Here is a 20,390-nt window from a genome sequence, read left to right on the forward strand (position 1 = left end):
TGCTTTGAATAATCAGACTGCTTTGATTAGTATCTAATCCACACAATGTGGTGATACAGAACTGCCTGCTTGCTTTGAAAATGAATGAGTTCTGGGAACACTGGTTTCTAACGAGATACTTCTTGATAGCTGACAATAATACTATCGTTGAACCAAAGTAAATGTGTTTACATTATTGTTCTGCAGAGGAACTTGGCATGTACCATTGTTTAACTGATCATCATGTTGTTCTATGCAGAAATTGAAGCATTTATATATTTCTGGGTAAATGAGAATACAGTACAACAGAGAACTATGGTCTGAGACTTGTGACTGCTGCCTGTTTTTTTTTATGCTTTTGCACCATATCGCTGTGGGTGCACCCTGTAGCAACAGTGGCTTGTATACCTGGCCCAGGTTCCCCTAGGCCTGAGGCTGGTAATATATGCATATATGCTTTAGGAGGATTTGCCAACAGCCTTTGGCCATGCCAAGGGAGGATTAATATTGAGCTTTCCCCAGTATAGCTCAAGGAGTTTGTCAACTCACAGCATGGGATATGCATCAAATCAAGAAACCTGCTTTACTTGCTGTTAATCATTGCAAACGCTTCCACTTCTTGGGCAGTAATGCAACTAAATTTGACTAGTGGCTGAGGTTTTTGTGAATAATTCTTAGGTACAGCATTCATTTTACTTTCAGCTTCACCTTGTTTTTTATTAACTAATGGATGGGGGTGTGGGGGGATATGGTTCTTCTCAAACTTATTATTTTTTCTGATGGATGGGAGGTAATATGGTTGTTCTGAAACTCAAACCCCAGAGACAATGTCATGCGCAACCAGTAAGGTCAGAACATGAACTGATAAAAAGGAAATTGGCACCGCCTGTTAAAAAAAAAACAAAAAAACAACAACCTGAGAAGTAAAAGCTGATCCCAGTTTGTCTTATCCTCATGTTTGACCTTTTTGAGCATATGTTTCAGGGCTTGATCAAATATCTCAACCAACCCATCAACCTGGGTGTGATACACAGTTTGTAAAGGTGTTTAAAAATTTGGCAACTTTTTTAAATGTATCTGAGGTAAAATGTATTCCTTGATCTACATGAACTTCTTTAGGGACCCCAACCCATGCACAGACTCTCACTAGTTCTTGGACATTGTTCTTTGTAGTTGCCTGTCTTATGGGAAAAGCCTCTAGATGCTTGACCATGCCTTGTAGGGGTGCATGGTCAGTGAGCAGGGCAAACTCAGACCCCAGAACATAGTACCTTATTTAGAGAATGGCTCATTTAATCACCAAGGCCTTCTGTTCCACTGATACATACCTCTTGTCTTGTGTGTGTGTGTGTGTGTGTGTGTGCGTATGTGCAAATAATGAGTACTATATATAAACTTTATAGGGTTAAACAGTCTACTGTTTAATGAAATGCATGTAACCAGTCTATAGGTTTATTTTAAATATCCCAGATTTCTATACATAAAACATGATTCTTTAAAAAAGTACGTACTAAAAATATTAACATTTTACATCTTAAATGTATTCACCTACAACAGGTCGACATTTCAAGGGAATAAAATCCTCAGGGGTTTATTGTAATTGCTCTTAGAAAACTATAAGAAAGCACTCTCAGTGTTATCGGCACTACCAGAATTTTAATGAGCCACAATTAAATGCTTATTTACTATGAAGGATTTCTGGTTGATACAGCGAAAAAGCAATCATTCTTAGACTGATCCAAAGTACTTTTGATTCAACATGGCTTTCTTGAAGGATTACATCTGAATTGCCTGGTACCAATTTTATCTATCTATCTATCTATCTATCTATCTATCTATCTATCTATCTATCTATCTATCTATCTATCTATCTATCTATCTATCTATCTATCTATCTATCTATCTATCTATCTATCTATCTATCTATCTATCTATCTATCTATCTATCTATCTATCTATCTATCTATCTATCTATCTATCTATCTACGTCAGCCACCTCCTCTCAGTTGCCGGAAGCAGATCATAGATATGTTAGGTAACCACCTAAATAATCCAGATTTAAGAGTGTAAGACTTCGCCTCAGGCGCTGACGTCCGAGATTTGATCTCTGTAAGGGGATGCAAAAAGTGCGTTATGTCGAGAAACAATAAAGGCAAAACGTGTTCTCTTTGTATTATTTGGCGGATACTGTATATATATATATATATATATATATATATATATATATATATATATATATATATATATATATATATATATATATATATATACACACAGTGTAAACTTTTCGAAGATTTCTCTGGTTTTCTTTCTCATCTCCCCCTCAAAAAATGTATATTATTTTAACTATCAAATATAAATTGGTAGTAATAGTGTGTATGTATATGTGTGTCTGAGAGCAAAAACTGATGACGCGTACTACGTCTTTGATAACAAACAAATCAAATTATTCGTCTCCGTTAAAAACGCACATTCATAAAATTAAACACGTAGAGATTTAACAATTACACAGTGAAGCTGTAACTCTCTGGGTGATTCGTTTATTAATATGCGATTATATCTTGTGAAAAACTTACAAACGGCGTCGTATATCCAGATACATTATTTTACACAGCGGTCGCATTTGAAGGTAAATAATCCCTTCTTAATTCTGACTAATTGCCGGCAAAATTTTAAAATTGGATAAATATTTGTCCGTAAATAAAGTAAACACTTTAGATATTCTTTTAAAATCGGTGAAATAAAGACAGAAGCTATCGTTAGTTCCATGCACTGAACAGACTGAAATTACCGAATTGTGTGGAAAGGCAAAAGGGAATAAAACATGAAAAGAGAAATACACGGTTATTCGGAGTGAGTATAGACATTTATAAAAATAAAATTAAATATTGGCTGTTGCTATCTGTAATTACATTGGTTTCCTAAAAATAGGGCGCTTCATTTGATTTACATATATTTATGAAATCAAAACTATCACTTAATAAGTCACAGATTTCAGAAACTGAAAGCCTGAGACATTTTGCTTTTATTATTATTATTATTATTATTATTATTATTATTATTATTATTATTATTATTATGATTATTTATTATTATTATTATTATTATTTCCTTCGATGTAATCTTCTGTGTTTTTTTCTTTAGGATGAACGCGCACGACGATCTTCCATCATATTTAAAGTAGAGCATAGAAAAAATTTACCTAGAGCATTGTCGGCTACTGTTTCGATATTTCGGGACTGAGGAGTTAAAGCGGGAAAAGAACAATGGTGTGATATATATATAACTGCTGTGTTCGGCTACTGAATAGTGTATTTGGTTGGTCATAAAACAAACTTAATTGATTTTAATGTGATTTTTTACGTTTTTACAGGGTTACTTTAAGCTGCTCTGCAGAAGATGAACAATGTTGTTGGAAATTCTTCAGATTTCATATTGGAAGGTTTCTTAATCCCATCAGATGCAAGGACGCCACTTTTTGTCTTAACGCTTTTTGTGTATGTACTCATTGTTTTTGTGAATGTCCTGGTTTTTCTAGTTATAACACTTCATAAGAAATTACATGAGCCAATGTATATAATGTTGTGTAACATGATTGTCTGCGACTTAATCGGAAGCTCCGCTTTAATGCCAAGATTAATGTCCGACTTCTTAGCAGACGTGAGGATCATCTCCTTCGAAGCATGCTTCATTCAAGCTTTCTGTATTCACTTTTACACATTTGGGTCTCAGATGATACTAACTGTGATGGCATTTGACAGATATGTTGCAATTTGTAACCCTCTGCGCTACTCCGCAATCATGACACCCCAGACTGTAGCAAAACTCTGCTCAATTGTGTGGGGTGTCGCCTTTATTTTGGTCGTAGTTCTCTTGTCGCTTACAATAAGACTTCCAAAGTGTAAATCGCTAGTTGTGCACGCCTATTGTTTCAATGGAGCCTTGTATGTACTTGCCTGTGGAGATTATACAATGAATAATATATCTGGCTTATGTATGTATTATGTCCTAACCGCGTTGTCTTTATCGGCCATTGTTTTCACGTATACTAAAATTCTAATAGCATGCTTTGTGAAATCGCAAAGCAACTCGAAAAGTAAAGCCATTCACACCTGCGCGACACACTTAAGTGCTTACATCCTGTTCGAAACATTTCTTTTATTTTCAGTAATGGCTTTGCGGTTTCCAAATATCAATCCAAATACCACTAAGGTAATCGGAACTTTAATGATTACCCTACCGCCCTGCCTGAACCCTATGATTTATGGCATAAACACTAAAGAAATTCGTAATAATGTGATCAGATGCCTTAAAAATAAATTGTCACCTATTTAAAGGGAAAAAATTCACTTATGAAGACAGCTTATATTAAGAAGTAGATGTTGATTTTCAGAAGGCCGATCATATCAAAATTACTTTTGAAGCATATTCTCCTTCCTGTAAACGGCTTCATGTCTCCACTTTTTCCTCTCCAAGTGTGAGCTTAAATCTACCTGATTGTACAATTATTTTATTTGGTTATGACATTTCTGTATTCAAATTTTAACGCTTTTGGAACTTATTTTTGTATTTCCATGATATAATTGCTTTAACAGTTTAAACTTTGCAGATATTTTTCCTGTACATCACCAAAAGTGTAGCGAATCATTTAAAGAAGAAATCAAAACGTAAGGAACATGCTGAACGACAGTTTTCAAAATGCTTATGGATCATACGTTTATCTTCAAAAAGTAAGCAACCACTGAATTGCCAGCAAACAGTGAACCAAATAATGTATTAAATATCCCTGGAAAGGCAGAAATGTATAAAGTTCAATGTTATATAAAGTTGGAAAGACAGCTTGTTATGAAAAGTAATCAACATTTCATAAGTTACAATTTTAAAAAATAATTTTATTGGCACAGGGAATAATAGGCTGAACACTCATGTTTAATGTTCAAAGAGAATGGTATACCCACAAATCTGGTACACTTGTTGTAAGTACTTTATGTAAGCTTCTGAATTATTAAAAACCCAAGTTCAAAGTCTATGATGCTTGATAACCTCAGCAGATACAGATTCCAGTCAGCTCAATTGATTCCAATAGGTGGTTTGAAGAGTCATGACTTTAACATTTATGGGTGAAATGTAAATGTGTCTATGCAGCTTTATTACTTTTTACTCTACTATACTTCTAAGGTAGAAGTATACTTAATTATGAGAAGGTCTGTTTAAAATGTATGTAGAGTTTGATTCTAGGGGAGACAAGCATGAGTAAAATAAGGAGTACCATAGGATTGCTCATAACATTTTAGAATAGATCTCAACAGGGAAGACATTTTGGAAGAGTTTTGGACAAAAAATAAAATACAGAAATTTATGGGAACTCTTTCAGCTTAACAAAGGCTATATAAAATTTACATTTTAATTTATATAAAAAAAACTATAACATTTTGGAAAGAAAACAGTTGATTTTATTTTGAAAGTATTTCTGGTTTTAGCCAAATAATAACAGTGTATTTAAAATAAAAATAAGAAAATAAAATATTAAAGTCTTTTTTACTTTAATAAAATGCTGAATGATCAGATATTGTTAATATTGCTATGTTCTCTCTTTCCCTCTGTATAGTCAAATTATCATTTTAAATTCCTACCATTTTACATTTTTGCACAATACTGAATTAGATATTGCATATTGAAAACTGACAACTTATATGTGTGAAGTCAGTTAAAACCATAGTCGAAGCATCTCTTATTCAGTTATTTGATTCCACCAAAAGTTTTTGTGTTTCATTTTTGAAAATCTTAATTATTTTTACAGAATTATTCCCCTGCTTTTTTATTTTCTATCATCTTTATCATACTGTATGATCTGTATTCATCATACATCATTTGAAAGTCCTGCTTATGTCTTTCTTTAACCTGAAGGCTGCATAAAATGAAGGATAGTAAGACTGTGTGAAAAGTTCAAAGTACATGTTGTAAAGAATGTAAAAAGGACTCGGACAGCTTCTGTTTTTTAAATGTTTCTCTCTGACATAGTATGTGTATAAGCAAGGACTTGTGGGTGAAGGAGTTGTTAAGAGTGGCTTAATCAGGGTGCTATTCATTCTTTCATCCATATTCACTTTAAGGTTTATAATGTGGAGGATGCACAGCCTATCTCAACAGCACTGGCTGCAAGACAGGAAACAGACACTCCCAAGATTTTAGTTGTAAATTGTTAGATACAATGAAACTTGCAAAACATGGTATTGACAACATCAAATTCAAAGTCCATGAAGTCACCAATAACTATGTTTGGGATACCTAAACATTTTCTTAGAACTAGTGTGAAGCCTCATCCTATATTCAAATGTGTATCATATCATCTGCCCAATTTTGAGCTCAACCACAGAAAATGTTTATTTTACATTATAGATAGTATATTTTAAATTAAGTTTGTGAAAATATAATTTACATTTATAATACTTAAAACATTCATTGAAAGTTTGAAATGTACTTATTCTGTGGATTCAAATATTCCATAATCAAAACTGATATTAGATTGCAGGGGGTGCAGTGGTAATTCTGGTGACTCACAACAAACACTCCAGGGCACAAGTCCCACATGCTTTCTGTTTGGATACAGATGTCCTCTTTAGGTTTGAATGGGGTTCTTTGAGGTGCTATAGGTTTCTTTCCCCAGTCCAAAGGCAGGCTGATTAGATGCACAGTGATGCTAATTTGGCCCCTGAAGAGTGTGCTGTCCAGGTATTGTTCCTGCCTTGTGTTGAAGTTTTGCTGGCATAGGCTCAATTTTTCTCACCACTCTGCTCTGGATAAACAAGTTTGTAAAATTTATGAAAATACAATTAGTAAACACAGAATTATTCATTTAAAAATAAGTTCAGGATATTTTGGCCATAGTTTAATTATTTCACTTTCAAAATGCAATATGTGAACCTTTATTAGTGCTCACCTAATTGTTTAGTAACACAGTGAGCAACACTAAGAAGAAACATGATAAAAAATATTTCAACAACAATAAAAAATAAATATAAAATAAAATGCAATACATACTTCAAAATTCATCCATTCATCTAACCATTTGTGACTTCGAACCTCTATCCCTTCATTAGGCAACAGGATGGAATCTAGACAGGATGTCAGTCATCACATGCCACTGATTTAGAACAGCCACTCAATCTCCGAATTTCTGAAGGAAAACTAGAGTACTCAGAAAAAGAATAAACACTTCACACACTCAGCAATTGAATCCATTTTATAGTTCTAATTATCAATTTCTATCTTATATTTTGTCATAAAGTATGTCATCAAAACATTTCAATCTTAAAAGCCCATTCACCTGCACCTAAACATTTTTTTACATTTTTAACCAGAACAGCCCTGGACTTGAAATGTTATTTGTCATTATTTTCAATTAAACTATTCACATCTAAGTGTTTTAGTGGGGACCGTCATGGGAAACTACTGTCTGCTGCAGTTTCAACAAAACACTCGTTCCACTGAAATAAATGGTTAAATAAATGTGGTATTTAGCGGTTATTGTGGAATAAGTAAGGAGTGCAGCAGCTCACCAAAACTGTAAAAATGCTGTGTGTCGAGGATATGTTGTAATTGTCTAGTGACACATTTGACTGAGAGATTAAACACAAGAGAAGCTTGCAATGAAAGGACAAGAACTAAAAAGGTTGTGAGTACACAATTATTTTTAATTAGGTTACAGTTTAGTAAGTTTACAGATGATTTAACATAGGGAAGGTGATAGAACTAATTGCTTAGAATTTACAGTCTTACATTCCAAGAACAATAACGACAATAATCATAAACCTGTGTCCGTATTTATCAAGCATCTTAGAGTGGGAAAATTATTCTAATGCAGATTTAGTCCTATACTCGTGGTTCTGATGCAATCCTGTAAACGCCAGAAGTGACTCTACCTTGGAGGGAAAGCTTGTCGGTTGGTGGCAGGACTGGCACTCCAGCCACAGTATAAAAACTGTGATTCCAGTGTGGTGCTGAGGTGTCACCGGCTGCACTCGGGTCCTAATATGGGTGATTCGTTGTGTGGTGGGGTGCTGTATCAGCGCATCCTCCCAACCTCTCTCTTGCTCCTCTTAGGAGTAGACATAAAAGCATTTTATAAATTTTCCTAACTTCATCAGCATTTAGGATTGATCGTGGGCTGTCCTAGCCACGACCTGCCAGGCCTTTTGACCACAAAGAAGAGGTGGCTTTGCAATAGTGATGATATGGGTATGTTACAAGCAAGCATTTCTCGAATTTTGCACCAAGTTTTGCCCACAACTCCACCTGAGATAATGTTAAAGCACGATGCTTTTATGCAAATCAGCACGCACATAACGATCATTGCGTGTAGGAGCACGCATTTGTGAATCGCAGGTGCTATCACAATATTGATACACTGATGGTCATGGGTGCAGACTCTATAGTATCTATCTATCTATCTATCTATCTATTTTATAGCCAGCAATTTATCCTGAAGATAAGCAGGGCTGGATTGGTAATTAACAGCGAAACGTCAGGTATACCGAATGCTGCCTTGGACACTTGTGTTACACTTTACAAAACCGGGAAGATTGAAGAGGGCAGGCGGTTGCTCTCTATGCCAGGGGTTCTCAAACTCTGTCCTGAGGGCCCAATGTGGCTGCAGGTTTTTGTTCCAACCAGATTCCCAATCAGTGACAACACCTGATAAAACTGATCTCATTTAATTAACTGGTATTATTTACCTTTTATTCTACATTCAGAAAAGCACAGCAGCATGATTTTTACATTTATAAGAAACTTAGAAATATTTCTGTTTTTGCTATGGATTTAAATGCTTAACTCTCTTTTTATTACATTTCTGTGCAGTTTGCTCCCTTCATTGAATCTTAATAATGTCAATTAAAAACAAGCAGAGCAGAAACCCAAGCAAACAACTCTCAATTGTGAAAGGCTGCAACTACTTTAGCGTCCACCCCACAAAGTAGTAAATAACGGATTAATTAAACAATTAGAACACCTAGAAAAGTAGAATGACAATCAAGATGAAAATACTGTTAAAAAGAAAAAAATACATATAACTGCTTTGTACATTTTAATACTTTTTTTTTTTAACAAACTTAGTTTTCTAATTTGTATATTGTTCCCAAAACAGGGAATCTGGTAAACAGTTCACTTAATTAGCACAGGAGTCCAATTAAAAACAGAGGCTGGTTGGAACAAAAACCTGCAGCCACGGTGGGCCCCCAGGACCGAGTTTGAGAACCTCTGCCTATGCAATGGATAAATAGTGCCTTGCAGGTGATAGGAGGGAGTGGGCTACAGGTTACGGAGAGAGGCACGCTACGCCACAGTAAGAAACGATCAGGAAAAGTGTTAAGAGTAAGCACTACTTTAGTAACAAATAGACCAACTGCTAACTTACAAGTTGTTTATTCTGTGCCTTGACAACATAAAGACGAGTCATCTGAAAGTTCGGCTGTGGAAAAATACTTTTAAAATAAACTTTCCTGTCATCTGGCTTAACTCTCATTCTGTGATTGTGTTTCAGTATTTACTTCTAAGTGTGAAAGTGGCGACAATTACTTGCAACTTAGAGCAATATCCTACCTTATTATTTTACATCTTCTTCCTCTACTTCATTATTAATATTGTTGTTATTATTGTGATGGCGGTGGTGAGGCCCATATGTTGGTGTCTGAAAGCTGCAAAATCTCATAATGTTAATTTGTGGCAAGTGCTGCGGCACTGATGCCTTCAATTCGTGATGATATTCATTCAGACGTTTTCTTTTAGTGCTCTGGGACTGGGACTGGGACTGCGACATTTTGTAAATACTTTTTATATACTAATTTGAATATGACAGATTCTAATTATAGTGTGACTTCTAGTGCAATTCCTAGGATTAATTATGAGATGTTTGATAAATACAATACCTGGCTGGTATGCCACCTGTTGTGTATTCAGTCAGTTCAAAAAGCACGTATTCTCCTTTGTTCAAATGCTTTTATTGAAGAACTCCACCTCAACAAACCAAAACGGTCCTCTTTCTCCTGTTTCTCATCATTCCCCTATCACCCCTTCCTTCCATGCATACTGCCCTCTACTGAAAACAGCGAGAACACCACACCACCTCCTTAAAGTGTTTCACCATTGATTCCTTTCAAACTACTTTTTTACAGAATATGAACAAATGCTATGCAGCAAAAATTCAATTAATTTTCTTTAGTTCCTTTGAGTAGTTATCACCATGCAAAGGTGCTTTATAGTGACGAATATATGCTACCATATATGTACATATATGCTTTAACAATTGGAGTAACTCTGGGTCAAACTTCTGACTGTACAGTGTAAAATGTTGCAGAGTCATTTTATTATTAAACTTCGTTGTAACTTCAATGTAATTTCACTGTTAATCATATTTGCTGGGAGAGTAGCAGGCAATTCTGATTTTTGAATGGTCAAGAGAACTTAAAAGGGTTATGAGTACTTTTATCAATTTATTTGGGGCAGTAACGAATGCTGGTTTTAAAATTTGACTGCACCTCATGTAGACTAGTAAGCTTCTAACTATTTTGCTCTTTATTTCTGCTCTAATGTATGATCTAATTGAAGACAGCAAGTGTTATATTTAAACTATGTGATTCCTTTTATGCTTTAATTCCCTTAAGTTTTCAAGGTTTAGTTTTATCTTGAAACATATCTTTGGGTGAGTTGTAGTATTCCTTTAAATCTGTTTTTGGCTTATTGCTAGAAAATAGAACACTTCATTTATTTAATGTAAGTGACTTGAAAGCCATCAAACAGGGTTGTATTTCTCAAAAGCTTTGATTGTTTTGAATTTTTAAAACTGTGCTAATATGTTGTGAGCAATAGTGCAATCTGGTATTGCCTGTGATTACTTGTCATGTAAACTGACACCCTCAAGGCAATAGATCAAACAACTGTGGCTGAAAAATTTCACATGCTCTGAAGTTATGTAGTGTCCCACTGGTATTAGTCATTAATTTCCAAAAAAAGTCCACATTCCTTTATGAAGATTTTCAGGAAGCAGTTGTTAATTAATAAACAACATTTAATAGAAGTCAATGAAATGCTTAGCTTTACAGTCCTTTTGGGAAACACTGCATTGGTCAGGTGACAGACCAGTTAAATGATTCATATAAATTTTGAATAGTTTAATGAATGATGCTGCATCAGGAGTGGGCAGGAGGAGGAGTATAGGAACCTAACCAAGGACTTTGTTAAATGGTGCAACTCAAACCACCTACAACTGAACACCAGCAAAATCAATGAGCTGGTGGTGGATTTTAGGAGGCTCAGGCCCAGGCCCCTACTGGACCCCATGATTATCAGAGGTGACTGTGTGCAGAGAGTGCAGACCTATAAATATCTGGGAGTGCAGCTGGATGATAAATTGGACTGGTCTGCCAATACTGATGCTCTGTGCAAGAGAGGACAGAGCTGACTAGACTTCCTTAGAAGGCTGGCATCCTTCAACATCTGCAATAAGATGCTGCAGATGTTCTATCAGACGGTTGTGGAGAGCACCCTTTTCTATGCAGTGGTGTGTTCGGGAGGCAGCATAAAGAAGAGGGACGCCTCACACCTGGACAAACTGGTGAGGAAGGCAGGCTCTATTGTAGGCAAAGAGCTGAACAGTTTGACATCTGTGGCAGAGCGACGGGCGCTGAGCAGGCTCCTGTCAATCATGGAGAATCCACTGCATCCACTGAACAGGATCATCTCCAGACAGAGGAGCAGCTTCAGCGACAGACTGCTGTCATTGTCCTGCTCCACTGACAGACTGAAGAGATCGTTCCTCCTCCCCACTATGCGACTCTTCAATTCCACCCATGGGGGTAAACGTTAACATTATACAAAGTTATTGACTGTTATACCTGCATCTTTATCACTCTTTAATTTAAGATTGTTTTTTATCAGTATGCTGCTGCTGGAGTATGTGAATTTCCCCTTGGGATTAATAAAGTATGTATCTATATATCTCTCTCTCTCTGAAATAATACCACCACAACTGTTCATAAATTTAGGGCATCCTTCCATCATACAACGTATTAAATGACATGTTTAATGTAAATGACAGAATGGACATTATGAAAGGGGTTATGCACACATAAACAAATTAATATATAAACATATAAATACATATTGTGGTATATGGCCGGCCATTAATCCCAGCCAATACCCCCAGGCCGCCAGATGGAGCCCTCCCTGCAGCATGGAGGTGTCCTGAATGCCAACAGGGAATCATGGACAATGGAGTGTTTATTCACAGCCCTGTTGGATACCATGGGAGCCCCTAGAGGGCGCTGCAGATAGGATCAAGGACTATTTTCCCTACAGTCTGGAAGTACGTCCCAGTCACATGTACAGGTCGAGGACTATAAAAGACTGTGAGAGATCCCAGACGGGCAAGCTGAATTGTGAGGAAGGTAACAATGCGTCTTGGTATGGAGGACTGTTATTGATTTATTATTGTATTGATTTATGAGTATTGTGGAGTGGAGGGTGCTTTGTGCACATTATTATTATAATAAAACGTTTTTTGAACTTTTATCTGGTGTCTGGTCCGAGGGTTCAAGGGGGCGACAGCGCCCCCTATTTGTCACAATATATAAAGCACATTATTTATATACATTTATACGAGGGATGTTTAAAAAGTTTACGAACTTTTATATTTTTGTTGGAACTGGTGAAGGCGGGAGGAGTAGTAATTTGCCATTAAAAATTGGTACGACCCTGGGAAAATTGCATCACAAAGGAAGGAGACTACGTAGAAAAGTGATGTAATTGGTTTTGAAATTCTTAATAAATAGAGTTAAAAAAAGTGCGGAAACTTTTTGAATGTCCCTCATATACAGTATATACAGAGAGATAGAGAGAGTGTGGGGGAGCATATATTCTCTGCCACTTCAAGCAGGGACCAAGATTCTGGTGCAATAAACCATTTATAACTTATTTAATGAAACTTAAAGAACTTAATTACATAATTTAAACAACCCAGCCACAGGGGATGCACAAAACCAGTGTGTTTCTTCGTGCTGGTCCCAAGCCCGGATAAATGGGGATGGTTACGTCAGGAAGGGCATCCGGTGTAAAATTTTGCCAAATCAATATGCGGACAACAATATAAATTTCTATACTGGATCGGTCAAGCCCAGGGTTAACAACGACCACCAGCAGTACTGTTGGCCAAAAGGGTGCTGGCGGGAATTGGGCTACTGTTAGCCAAAAAAGAAGAAGGAAAGGAAGAGGGGTCAGGAGACAGGAGGAGAGGAGGGAGGTAAAAAGAGTGGAACTGAGGGCAGGAACTTTGTTTGACTTTGTATGAACCAGTATGACTGGTAAGGGAAGAGAGTTAGCAGATATGATGGAGAGAAGGAAGGTTGATATATATCGTGCGTGCAAGAGACTAAATAGAAGGGGAGTAAGGCCAGGTGGGTTGGAGGTAGATTCAAATTGTTCTATGATGGTGTGAATGGGAGGAGAAATGGGGAAGGGGTTTTTCTGAAGAAAGAGCATGTCAAGAGTTTTTTTTGAGGTGAAAAAATTGTCAGACAGAGTAATGATTATGAAGCTGAAAATTGACGATGTGATGATGAATGTTGCTAATACATAGGCCCCACAAGTTGGACGTGTGATGGATGAGAAAGAAGATTTTTGGAGTGAGTTGGATGAAGTGATGAACAGTGTGCCAAAGTGACAGAATGTGGTGATTGGAGCGTATTTCAATGGACATGTTGGTGAAGGGAACAGAGGAGATGAGGAGGTAATGGGTAGGTAAGGTGTCAAAGAAAGGAGTGAAGAAGATCAGATGATAGTGGATTTTGCCTAAAGGATGGAAAAGACTGTGGTGGATATGTATTTTAAAAAGATGGAGGAACATAGGATGACGTACAAGAGTGAAGGAAGATAGGGTGATGTACAAGAGTGGAGGAAGATGCACACAGGTAGATTACATCCAATACAGAAGAGTCAATCCGAAGGAGATTGAAGAATGCAAAGTGGTGGCAGGAGAAAGTGTCATTAAGCAACATAGGATGGTGTTCTGTAGGATGACATTGGAGATCAAGAAGAGGAAGAGAGTGAGGGCAGAGCCAAGGATCAAATGGTGGAATTTGAAAAAGGAAGACTGCAAGGTTGAGTTTAGGGAGGAGGTGAGACAAACACTGGGTGGCAGTGAAGAGTTACCAGACAGTTGGGCAACTACAGCAAATGTAGTAAGGGTGACAGAAAGAAGGGAGCTTGGTGTGACATCTGAACAGTTGAAGAAGGAAAAGGAAACCTGTTGGTGGAATGGGGAAGTACAGAAGAGTACACAGAGGAAGAGGATGGCGAAGAAGAAGTGGGATAGTCAGAGAGATGCAGAAAGTAGACAAGCGTACAAAGAGTTAAGGCACAAGGTGAAGAGAGGGGTGGCTAATGCTAAAAAAAGGCATTTGATGAGTTGTATGAGAGGTTGGACACTAAGGAAGAAAAAAAGGACCTACTGATTGGCTAGACAAAGGAACCGAGCTGGGAAAGATGCGCATCAGGTAAGGGTGATAAAGGATAAAGATGGAAATCCAGTCACAAGCGAGGAGAGTGTGTTGAGCAGATGGAAAGAGTACTTTGAGAGGCTGATGAATGAACAGAATGAAAGAGAGTGTTACGACCTACTTTAGACTTTTGCTTTTATATTCTAATTTGGGGTTTACCTTAATTGGGTCCTGCCCTAATTACCCACTTAAGTGCTTATTAAACTCACCTGGGTTATGGGTGGGGTGTAGGTTTATAAATTCAACTTCTTTGGGGTTTAGGAGAGAGAGAGCGCGTGCGGGCGGAATAGAGCAAGGTATGGAGAGTTAAGGTTGGATGATCTGGCTTTTGGGTTTTTGGTTGCTTATTAAAGAAATAGCTGTAAGTTAGCCAGTTAAGCAATAAATGCAAATAGTTTGTATCTTGCTGTAAACTTTGAAGTTAAGACAGCTATGTTAATGTGGTTCTCCTGCCTTGCTTGTTCTGTATAGTTTCTCCATATTTTGTGTATTGTTTTATTAAGACAATAAATGGAGCTTGTTTTATTTTAGTTTTCTTTTGGTGTTTTGTCTCTCTCTCTCTCTCTCTCTCTCTCTCTCTCTCTCTCTCTCTCTCTCTCTCTCTCTCTCATTTGTGTACGGCCTATTTATGTATCCCTAGACTTTTGGTAGGCCGTAACAGAGAGAGAAGGTTGGATGATGTGCAGATAGTGAATCAGGAAGTGCAACGGATTAGCAAGGAGGAAGTAAGGACAGCTTTGAAGAGGATGAGGAATGGAAAGGCCATTTATCCACATAGACCATGGACGTGTTTAGGGGAGATGAAGTGTACTGGTGCCGATATTTAAGAATAAGGGGGATGTGCAAAACTCTAGTAACTACACTGTAAAAAATAAATCTTGCATGTGTGAAAAATAATAATAAAAAATAGCTAACTATACACAAAATAAACATTACCTTAATTAATAAAAATGGGTTTTACCCTTTTTCTTGATTATTTTAATTCTAATTCAATAAAAAAATTAAGAATAATGTTAACTTATTATTTTTCTTGAAATGTAAAAATTTTTTATAACTTATTCTATGTAAAAAAAATATACTGTGAATTGAACACATTTAAGTTAAGTTAAATTTAATGACAGGGCACTTCCTCTCACATCGAAATGTTAGAGGAAGTGCCGTGTCATTACATTGATTTCCTGGTCTTTACAACAACGCATTCAGCTGTAACGCTTATCCATAATAAGAGCTATTTTACTACGAATGTGTAAGTATAAAGCATATTAATTCCGTAATGAATAACTAGTATTTCATCTCATAGTTACAGATGTAAGCATTTGTTGTTTTCACGAAAACTTTCCCTTCATGTGGGGAACATGGCGGGCAAGGTAGCGTCTTTCTAACAACTTACCTCGTTGGTTTGCTTTAAAAAGCAAGCAAATTTCTCGGATAGTTGCGTATGTTCATATGTTTTTTGTTATTGTTTAAAACTTTTATTTTACACAGAAAAAGAAAATGACACTTTGAGATAAGTTTGAGAACGATATGGCGTTTGTCCTAAACTACGACCTGTAAACAACATGTAAAGACGTTTGCCTAACCGTCATGTTATTATTTGACCTCTTATTTAATTCGTGTTCTACATAGGCCATGTATTTTCTGGTTAATTTTTAACATTTTGATTTATTTAGCGATGTTTGATTTCCTATTTTATTTCAGGATTTTCGCTATTGCAAACTGAAAAGTAGTGAAAAGGCGGCCGTTCATTTAAGAGGACATGTTGGCGTAAATGCAGGACGTGTTTGAGTGGCAACTGCTGCAGGATTTCACGCTTTCACTCTGTTTCCTTCCCATTTACCACTCATTCCTGGGACATTATTTGATTGAGATATACTTTTTGAAGAAAGTTTAAAAAAAGAAAAGACTATTTTCATTGACATTTGAATGTCAGTAATTCAGTAAAAATTATCCTCAGACATTTGATTTAATTTTCCTTTGAAAATATAACTCCGTTGTTGTGACTATCTCTGTATGTTCAAATAAATAAAGATATATGGATTTTTAGCATGTATTTAAGTCATTACTGTCCAGCGTTGCATACTCACTTTTTTTGAGTACTTTAATTCAAATGAAAATCGGAGTAAAATGAAACCATTTTTGCCACTATTTATATTTAATCAAACTCATTTATTTTAGGTAAATTTGAGTTAATTAATTAAGTTTACTCAATAGTGCAGTATATTAAATCTACTCAAAAATATTGCTTGTAATTTGTTGCCTTATTTTTTTAAGTAATTTTAACGCAGTATTTTTTACAGTGTACAGGAAGGTAAAATTGATGAGCCACAGCATGAAGTTATGGGAAAGAGTAATGGAAGCTAGGTTAAGAAGTGAGGTGATGATTAGTGAGCAGCAGTATGGTTTCATGCCAAGAAAGAGCACCACAGATGCAATGTTTGCTCTGAGGATGTTGATGAAGTATAGAGAAGGCCAGAAGGAGTTGCAGTAGTCTTTGTGGACCTGGAAAAAGCATATGACAGGGTGCCTTGAGAGGAGTATTGTATGAGGAAGTCGGGAGTGGCAGAGAAGTATGTAAGAGTTGTACAGGATATGTATGAGGGAAGTGTGACAGTGGTGAGGTCTGCGGTAGGAATGATGGGTGCATTAAATGTGGAGGTAGGATTACATCACAGATCAGCTCTGAGCCCTTTTTTATTTACAATGATAATGGACAGGTTGACAGATGAGATTAGACAGGTGTCCCTGTGGACAATTATTTTTGCTGATGACATTGTGATCTGTAGCAATAGTAGGGAGCAGGTTGAGGAGGCCCTGGAGAGGTGGAGATATGATCTGGAGAGGAGAGGAATGAAAGTCAGTAGGAACAAGACCAAATACATGTGTGTAAATGAGAGGGAGGTCAGTGAAATGGTGACGACACAAGGAGTAGAGTTGGTAAAGATGGATGAGTTTAAATACTTGGGATTAACAGTACAGGGTAATGGGGATTGTGGAAGAGAGGTGAAAAACAAAGTGTAGACAGGGTGGAATGGGTGGAGAAGAGCATCAGGCATAATTTGTGACAGGTATCAGCAAGAGTGAAAGGGAAGGTCTACAGGACGGTAGTGAGACCAGCTACTGTATGTTATATGGGTTGGAGACGCTGGCACTGACAACAAAGCAGGTGACAGAGCTGGAGGTAGCAGAGTTAAAGATGCTATGATTTGCACTGGCTGTGACGAGGATGGACAGGATTAGAAATGAGTACATTAGAGGGTCAGCTCAAGTTGGACGGTTGGGAGACAAAGTCAGAGAGGCGAGATTGTGTTGGTTTGGACATGTGTAGAGGAGAGATGCTGAATATATATGGAGAAGGATGTTAAGGATAGAGCTTTCAGGATAAAGGAAAAAAGGAAGGTGTAAGAGGAGGTTTATGGATGTGGTGAGGGGGGACATGCAGGTGGTGGGCATAACAGAGCAAGATACAGAGGACAAAGATATGGAAAAGGATGTTCCGCTGTGGCAACCCCTAACGGAAGCAGCAGAAAGAAGAATAAGAATTACATGGCTTAAACAAAATAACAAGTATAGTTAACATACTAAACCTAACCTAATTTGTTTCCCATGTAGAGTACAAATTACACCAACTTGAAAAGTTTTCTTAATTTATTGTGACAGTATGTAACAGTACAGTCAGAAAAATTGTTCTTTCAGGTAGTGATGGGCGGAGTGAAGCCTCACGAAGCATCACAACGTTTGAAGCAATTGTGTCGGAAATCGTATCGAAGCTTCGAAGCATTTGACACTCACCTCTCTAGTGACCCTTCCTGGCCATTTTCATTAACATTAAACAAACTCATGATCCACTTCAATGACGTCTGTTATAACTCTTATTGCTTTTATTTTTTCGCTGTTACAGACTGACAACGAAGAAAAGGGTTCGTCAGCAACTTCTAGTGTCTGATGTCTAAAAAATATAAATATATAACTAATGCCGACAAGCAGAATGCACTATACTATAGCAAAAGTTAAACAAAATAAAATGCCTCACTCATGGATTCCCGGCTCTTTCAATTAGTATTTTCTTTTGCACTGTATCATTATAATTGGTCCTGTTATTAGTATTATAATTAACCCTCATCTTTTCTTGAGATCACATTTAATAGCCTGAAATGTTTTCTTTGGTTTGACTTAATTAAAACGGAGTAGATGGAAAATAAAGATTTATCCCTGTACTTTGCCATGTTATAGGTAGGACCTAAGCACATTTAAGAAACAAAAGGTGAAATCCTTAAATCACTTGTTATCATTCGATCAAGTATTGAAATATTTCATTTATTAATACTTTACAATATTTTGTGGAGCACGAAAGTTACGGGTTTGCTACAAAGAAATGACGCCGTCAATGGCTTAACTATAAGGTGGTTGCTTTTCAAATTCTGAGCATAGTGCTAGCACAAGTTCGATCCGACTTAAAGACTTATCAAAATGAACAATAATAAAAAAATGATCAGAATTGAAATCTTTATAACCAATTTGAACTAAATAATTTTAAAAGATACTGTGGAAGGATCGCATAAGAGATCTGTTCGGGAATCACCCCTACTCAAAATCGCCATCAAAATGCGATGTCTAGTTGCGGAAGGCAGCTCACATATTTACATTAATCCATTTCTATTCATTGCCATTTGATGTCCATGAACCCCTCCATTGAATAAGGCAGTGGTTCTCAACCTGTGGGACCCCCTAGGGGGGCACGAAGATGAGAAAAAAAGAAAACAAGAATCAAAAATATGAAAAAAAATATCTGTTGGAACCAAAACAAATTAACTTAAACTACATTCTGATACTAGAACAATAAATATAGAGTTAGATAAATGTTGATAAAAGTTAAGTAGGTATAATGAAATATGCATCTACATTTCAAAAAAATGTTGGGGGGGGGGCGTGCGATTAAAACTGTTATGAAAACTCGGGTCGCAAATACTTAAAGGTTGAGAAATGCTGGAATAAGGTGATAATAAACCCATTGTGGTAGATCAGGTTGAATTTGTCCTGCTGCACCAAACATTCAAAGGTGTCAATCCGGAGCACATAAGTGAGGCTGAGAGACACGGCGCAGATCAGTCTCCGACACACAGACACACACGGGACACTTCAAGGTGAGCAGTGCATGGATCAAGGTCAGCATTAATGATCCTCTTGAGTGCTGAGGCAACAAAAAGCAGCGGGATAAACACATCTGGACCTGCTGTTTAAAAAGCATTTGCTTTTAACAGCAGCATCCTTCCCTCGTGAACACATCATCAAGGTCCGAACAGGCGATCAGTAAAAAGCTTTTTAGTCACAGCACAGTGCAATAATAAAATATTTCCTAAAACGTATAGTTGTCCAGTCTGTATCATTCCTAAGCAATCTTCCAGTAATAGAGGCGCAATCCCAGTTACTAACACAGTTACCGTGTAGAAAACACTCAAAGTAAGAACACATTCCACCTTATCAATTTAATATTTAAAAACTTAAACCGCTAAACCCACAATCAACAACTACAAAAATAGTTGAAATTGTTACTCAAATATTTTTTTTTTTGTTATAGACATAAAACAAGATGCACATTTCCATTTGATATATCTTTACTAGTGTTCTCGTCTTGCTCCCTCCCGGTCCACGTTGGAATTTGCTGCTTAATGAAAAAAAAAAAGAAAATCAGACTCTGTTGGGTCATAATTCACAGTGGGTGGATGTGGTACCCGAACCCACGTATACTTTATTATGAAGCGGTAACGCTACCGCTGCACTACTACTATTTTCAGGAGGGTTATATATAATGTATGTTTTTTTAATGTATGCATGTATGTATGTACTGGAGATGAAAACAATTAT

The 20,390-nt window shown here is 36.8% G+C and overlaps 1 protein-coding gene across 1 annotated transcript; it reads left to right on the forward strand.

Annotated features, from left to right (window-relative positions):
• Nucleotides 1-3,378: 3,378 nt before the first annotated feature.
• LOC120524577 (olfactory receptor 52E8-like) lies at nucleotides 3,379-4,314 on the forward strand. Its single transcript, XM_039746408.1, has one exon. It carries the CDS (start codon nucleotides 3,379-3,381, stop codon nucleotides 4,312-4,314), a length of 936 nt encoding a protein of 311 aa, XP_039602342.1.
• Nucleotides 4,315-20,390: the final 16,076 nt, after the last annotated feature.

The sequence above is a fragment of the Polypterus senegalus genome, chromosome 2 (assembly GCF_016835505.1).
Source record: "Polypterus senegalus isolate Bchr_013 chromosome 2, ASM1683550v1, whole genome shotgun sequence".
Lineage (NCBI taxonomy): Eukaryota > Metazoa > Chordata > Cladistia > Polypteriformes > Polypteridae > Polypterus > Polypterus senegalus.

What these genes read in the sequence shown, in the direction of transcription:
- LOC120524577 (XM_039746408.1), top strand. Translation starts at nt 3,379, where the DNA reads ATGAACAATGTTGTTGGAAATTCTTCAGATTTCATATTGGAAGGTTTC.